Source organism: Chanodichthys erythropterus, chromosome 16 (genome assembly GCF_024489055.1).
Source record: "Chanodichthys erythropterus isolate Z2021 chromosome 16, ASM2448905v1, whole genome shotgun sequence".
In the NCBI taxonomy this organism is placed as follows: Eukaryota; Metazoa; Chordata; class Actinopteri; order Cypriniformes; family Xenocyprididae; genus Chanodichthys; species Chanodichthys erythropterus.
Genome location: NC_090236.1, coordinates 20,460,862 through 20,467,572, shown reverse-complemented (window position 1 = coordinate 20,467,572; position 6,711 = coordinate 20,460,862). Strand labels below are relative to the sequence as shown.

The following is a 6,711-nucleotide window of genomic DNA, read 5'->3' as shown; positions in this document are numbered from 1 at the left end:
ATTTTACTTTTTGGGTGAACTGTTGAAAGCGTTTCTCAAAACACACTTGTAGCCAATCAGCAGTAAGGGGCGTATACACTCGTGAGGGAGAGGTGCTCGTGTTGCATAGCGTGTTCGTGAATTTGGTGACGGGGCTATCAAGATGCATGTTTGTTTTGGTGATTTCAAATATCAACAAAGTTTCTCAGAAATCCTTACCGCACCTTTAAGTGTATGACCCTAAGCATAATATTATGTGATCATGTTAGTTGGTAGGTTTCATTCATGAAAGCTTTTATAAAGCAATATCAACACAAGGCATCTACAGCCCTTCAGCAGCGAACATAATCTCAAAAGCAGTAGCTACTCTCAGCACTTCTTGTTTCTGCAAGTGCACACTTCAGCTATCTTTAGCTCTGACACTTCCATACTTAGAGTAAACAGCTTATCATTGGTGGGCGTTTGGTCATAGACCTGTTACACCATATATCACTACTTTCCCTTCCAGAAAGACACCAGTAGGCCTATAAGCTCATATCAGATCATCTTCTTGAGGTTAGTCAAAGGTGACATTGTACTTAACATTTTATTTAAAAAGTGAATGTCCAATACTGACTTAAAATGATTTATTACAAAGCAGTAAAACTGACAAGGTGATAAATAGCCAATCAATGCTCTATTTTGTTTTGCAGCTAAGATCACATAGTTACAGGAAAACATGTTAAGAACACGCAAAACTGGATTCCTCACATCAGGCATTTACAATCCTGTATGTTCAGATGGGTGAGGCAAGACACAGCAGGCTGAATACAGGGTATTTTCAGAGGTTGGACGTTACAGTAAACCCCACCTTATGTGCAAAGGTGTCTGCCAAGACTGTCAGCTAAGTCAGGAGTGTGGCTTTCTAGGAATGCAGAGTGACAGTGCTGTTCAAAAACAAGAGCTTGACCTACAGCGGGAACCTGTTTTCAATGCGCCCCCTGATGGACAAAAAAAAAAAAAAAAAAAAAACTTAAATAAATAAATAAATAGTCTTGATCAGTTAAACCTCTGATATTGCTAATCTCCAGTATGTTTACAAGAACAAGAAGGTTTTAACTGAAGAACTAGGCTACACAATGCCCTCTTATGAACCTGTTGAGATGGAATTTCAACTATTGGATTGCGTGAGCTTCTTAATGTTTCCACCCTCATTCCTGAACAGATCTGTTCAGTTTGTCTTCTGTTTGAAGTGTCACTACAGTGCAAAGATCAAAAGGAATATGCATTAAATTAAATTTGATTTCATTTAAAGTCATGATGAAATCAAAATTGACAGTTGTTTTTTTATGTAATATTTCAGTTTTTGTTATAAATGTTTTATCCATGCAAATCATTTTTTAAATTCATGTGCTCTCATAATATTTAATCGAAATATCTTCCCCTTCCTCTTGCAGCAACTTACTAACTTCCAAAATTCACTTTTTCACCTTTTTTTTTTTTTTTGCCTTTCTGTCAGTTTATGTGCTTCTGTTTTTCTTTTTTCCTACTATGGAGGTTTTAGAACTTAAATACGAACAAACAAACATACCAAATGAATGATCTTTGAATGATAAGAATCGGGGAAATTTAGTTATGATAAATTCAGACTTTTAATTTAGCTATGTCAGTATTGTTGTTTATCAATCCTTTTTCCTACTTAGAAAACGAATTTTCTCAAAATGGGCGAACAAAATATAAATGTTCTCAACCAGGTTACTGGTAAACTACCCTGCAGAAAAATCCAGCATTGCTGGTCACCAGCATAAGGTATGTTTTGCACACCTGAATGGGATGCTGGCTGTTGGTTTACTGGTCCCCAGTATGGGAAGCAGGTGTACTGCTGGACCAGCATAAGGTATGTTTCTTTTTAGGCTGGGAGCAGCTTGAGATGCTGGTGGACCAGCAAATGTTGTCTTTTGGGTGCTGGTATGATCCCAGCAAGGAAACCTGTGTGTGTGTTAACGTTTCTTAGTGTGTGTTCATAGATAGACTAAGACAATTTTCCAATTAATTTTAATAAATGATTTAATTAAAGGTGCTCTAAGTGATCCTGAGTGGAGTAAATTTCTGTTGACATTCAAAGTGTTGTCAAACAAAACAGAGGCTAGCTAGACCCTCCCTCCTCCCCCTCTCCCTCCCCCTCCCCTCCGTGCTTCCTGAAACAGTCATGAACGCGCATTTAAAATCATTCTTGTCTGTTATTGGCTGGAGCATGTTTATTATGATTCGTGGACTGCACCAGGTAGTTTTTATTGCCGTTTTCGGAGCTTGTGGCGACTACAGAGACCGCATTTTTTTTTTTACAGTTTGTTCAGGGGACAGGCAGCTAGCGGATAGTGAGGAGATGTTTGCTATATGTGACACAAATTTTTTTGGCCTAAAAACATGTGACATCACTTAGAGCACCTTTAAGAAAAATGCACATTGCAGGTACTTGCTTATTGGTACACAGTAAAATCCTCACTGTTAAATGAACGCTGCTGTTTAGTTTTCATATGATCCCAATCTATAGAGAGTAAAAGTAACACTGAAGTAGTGTTGCAGTTAGTGAAATAAAGTAGATTTGCTCTACAATTGATGATTGACCTTTAGCAATGCCACCTGCAGTTAACAAGCAGAATCACTGAAGAAAAGAGGAACAACAACAGAAAAAAAGAGAACAGACTCACAGCCACACAGCCTTAGATGAAATCAGTCATATCTCACCAGAGGATGCTTAAACAACTCCAAAAATAGCATCACCATTTTCACTTTATTTCTTACTTATGGTGCTTGTACAAAGTCTGTTTGAAGTCCCCATTATGGTAATCGGTGTTCTCTTCAGTTAGGCACTTGGCCATTTACTTTGAGCAATTGTTGAAAGTGCATGCTATCACTTTTTCATGCTCCTGACTGCAATGACTCCTTTTACTATATACACTTTTTTCGAATCAGTGACTAACAGCTGGATTTTGACTTGCGAGTTTCCAAATAAACATGAAAGTCTTTAAAAATAGCACCGTTTAATTTTGAACTTTCATGATCAAGTTGTTATTAACTGTACCATCGAGAGAGCTCTTCTCATAACTCCTGTTAAACAAACTGTGTATGATTATGCTTTTATTTGGCTTTTTTATACTATTTTTAGTTACTTTCAACAAATGGAGCAAAATAATTTACAAATTTATAATCATATATTACAATAAATCATGTTTTAATCTTATATTGTTTCCCTTTACATCATTAATGTGTTAAATATTGAAATATACAAGCAAAAACAATGCTTTTCCTCCTAAAACACTGCTTGCATACAGAAAACTGGCCTACTCACACTCAACCCCGTAAAACCATGCTGGTGAACCTGCTTGACCAGCACTATACTAGCACTGACCAACACTATATCAGCACTAACCAGTACTATACGAGCATAAACCAGCTTTGAATTCATACATGGTTTATGCTGGATTTTTCAGCAGGGTCCATTTGAAGATCTGAACTGGTAAGCAAAGTGCTGGTGTTCAATACCAGAATGACTAGGGGTGATAGTGGTTAGAGATTTTACAACTTCATATGATATGACTATTAACATCACAGATAAGATTTTATAGTTCCCTTTTGCTTCCATGCCCTGCCTAGGTCGACAAAAACAACAAATACAAGCTTTTAAAAACATCATAAGGAGAAAACATTACAGAGGCATGTTCACAAAAACATTGCATTTGCATTCATTTCAGTGGCAGACTGAACACTGTCAATCAAGTTGCTGCTGCTTTATGAACAATGTCAAAAAATGAATTGGCAGTTACAAAACAAATGACGCAAAATAAATAAGAATTAGGTGTATCATGTGATGACTCATAGAAGTCTCCTTTAGGAATGACTGCAATTAAATCTAAATGTGAAAGCCTGTGCCAAATACTACAGAATGGCATTTTATCCCGTAAACTGTGATGTTTAAGTGGAAGCACTTGGCAACCGAGTGTTTGCTAGCCAGAAATAAATCTGCTCATTATGGTGCTCAGCCTTTTAGGTCAAATTAACAAGGTTTGGGAGGAAGTAAGTGCTGTCATTATCCTGGTGTCACACCATAATGCTGGTGTGACACATGCTCGAATATGCAATATTCAGTTTTATGGACACGGATCTCTAAAATGTCATTAAAGAGCACTTTGCTCTAGCAAATAAAACAAAGACCTCACGCCACTTTGTTAAATTGGCTGTATTTTGATACACCATTTGTACACCATCTACTTATTTAAAACCAACAAACCCATTTTGTCAAATGGAAGTCTCTGCTTTGTGGGTCATTTTGCCTCATTTAAAAGGTCACGGAACAGAAGTGCGTCAATAAGACATAAATCATGGTTTGCGTAGTATATAAATGAAGACATTCTGAAGTCAGAAAACACGAGCTAACAAAAGACATCCATAACCTCAGCGGAAGACACAGCTTTCACACATATTTCCAGCTATGAAGGTCGTGCTACTGGCAGTGCTGTTGGTGTTTGCTGTGTGGGCAGATTCGGCCCAGGCCCAGAAAGCTCTGAGACTCTGTGGCCGTGAGTTTTTTCGGGCTGTCGTCTACACGTGTGGGGGCTCCAGATGGAGGCGGGTTCAATCTGAAGACCCTGTAAATGGTCAGTATATATTTTGTCTTTGCTTAGCAGTCATCCTCACAGTGTATGTGAGGTCAGAACATAACTATCCATTTAAAGTCCAACTGTTACATATTCAATTATTACTGTAACAACAACTTTTAGTTACTGTATAAAATATATGTTATATGAAAAGTGGCCTGGCTTTTTACAGTAAATTAGTTAAAGTGGTACTACTTTTTATAGATAATATAATATAATATAATAAAATATAATATAATTTAACATAAACAATATAATGTAATGAACTGCACAAATGAAGAACAGGTTATTTGATAAAGATTATGATTTTAATAATAATGATGATAATAATTATGATTTTAATAATAATGATCAAAATATAAAAATGTTATATATATAATTTATATAAATATATATAAATTATAAAATGTATTATATGTTAAAACTTGTCTGTAAATTAGTACTACATTTTTTTTAGATAATATAAAATAATACAATAAAACAAACAATATAATGTAATGAACTGCAAATATATATAACATTTATTTTATTATTATTTCTAATTTTATAAAAATATTTGTATGAATGAATTTATTAAAATTCATTCAGTTGATAAATCATCTGGAATTGAATTTACTTAAAATTTTATGGATTACAGTTACTTTGCATTCTCTATTCATTATAATAATGATAATAAAAAAAATATGATTTTAATAATAATGATCAAAATATAAAAATGTTATATATATAATTTATATAAATAAATATAAATTATAAAATGTATTATATGTTAAAACTTGTTTGTAAATTAGTTAAAGTGGTACTACTTTTTATAGATAATATAATATAATATAATAAAATATAATATAATTTAACATAAACAATATAATGTAATGAACTGCACAAATGAAGAACAGGTTATTTGATAAAGATTTATATATATATATATATATATATATATATATATATATATATATATATATATATAATAAATATATATATAAAAATAAAAATATAATTATTTTAATTATTATTTCTAATTTTATAAAAATATTTGTATGAATGAATTTATTAAAATTCATTCAGTTGATAAAATTATAAATCATCTGGAATTTAATTTAATTAAAATTCTATGGATTACAGTTACTTTGCATTCTCTAGTAAATTTAGATTTCACCTTTAGGAACTCACAAGAGCCACTGAAACTATACATTTATGCCAGTCAAATTAAAGCATAATTATAAATCTTGGATGAATTTGGGAACAGCAACAGCATGCTGGCATACACTTGTCATATAAAACCATTGCAGATATAGGGCTGGAGGAGTCATATGCTTTTCCAAATTCAGCTCTTGTGTGCCACCTGCTGTTTATATGAATTTTGCGTTCTGAAGTAACTTTCTGACAACTCGTTAACTCATACAGCAACTATGGAAGAAACCAGCATCATTTACATTACATGACTATGATTTTACACAGGTTATGAAATCGAGACTGATGTGGAGACCTCTGCAGAAATGGATCGAGTAAGAAGAGACACATACGAAACGCTGCCCTCCACGTGCTGTAAAGTGGGCTGCAGAAAAAGCGATCTTGTCCGCATGTGCTGAGAAACACCGAAACTTCATCAACCTCTCTGTCCAAAATGCCTTTAAACTATTCTTTTTCTGAGGACTTGAATTAGCCTACATAAAAAAAACTCTCAAACTCTCAACATTTCAGAAACGTTCAGATGTTGTTTTCCAAGAAACTCTTCAAATGCAAAAAAGTATTTTGAAGTATTAGTTGAAGTATATTAGTTTGTATATAAGTGCTGTTAGATTGCACTGAAATATAGGCCTGCATTGGGTATTGTGCGAGTACATTCATATAGCTAGTACATGCCCCACATGATGCTTTTTTGTAGGTGTTTTAAATGGTTATGACACTGTTTTTAAAAATGTTGTTAAAAAGGATAAAAATATAGAAACACGAATTCTAGATTATAATTTATTATTAATATTCATGTATACCCAATATTGTATTTTATGCAGTATATCCAAGGAGAAACCAACTGTAAAATTAATAATAAAAGCATTTTGAACTAAAAAAGTTGAGTTGAGTCCTAATTTGCTGG

General features: G+C 33.6%; 1 protein-coding gene across 1 annotated transcript; it reads left to right on the top strand.

The window, feature by feature from the left end:
• Positions 1–2,219: 2,219 nt before the first annotated feature.
• insl5b (insulin-like 5b) lies at positions 2,220–6,662 on the top strand. Its single transcript, XM_067362368.1, has 2 exons — positions 2,220–4,616; positions 6,075–6,662. Exons 1-2 carry the CDS (start codon positions 4,451–4,453, stop codon positions 6,203–6,205), a joined length of 297 nt encoding a protein of 98 aa, XP_067218469.1. The 5' UTR covers positions 2,220–4,450; the 3' UTR covers positions 6,206–6,662.
• Positions 6,663–6,711: the final 49 nt, after the last annotated feature.

Coding starts and splice junctions, on each gene's coding strand:
- insl5b (XM_067362368.1), top strand. CDS start 4,451: ATGAAGGTCGTGCTACTGGCAGTGCTGTTGGTGTTTGCTGTGTGGGCA. Junction 4,617..6,074: donor ATCTGAAGACCCTGTAAATG/GTCAGTATATAT, acceptor GATTTTACACAG/GTTATGAAATCGAGACTGAT.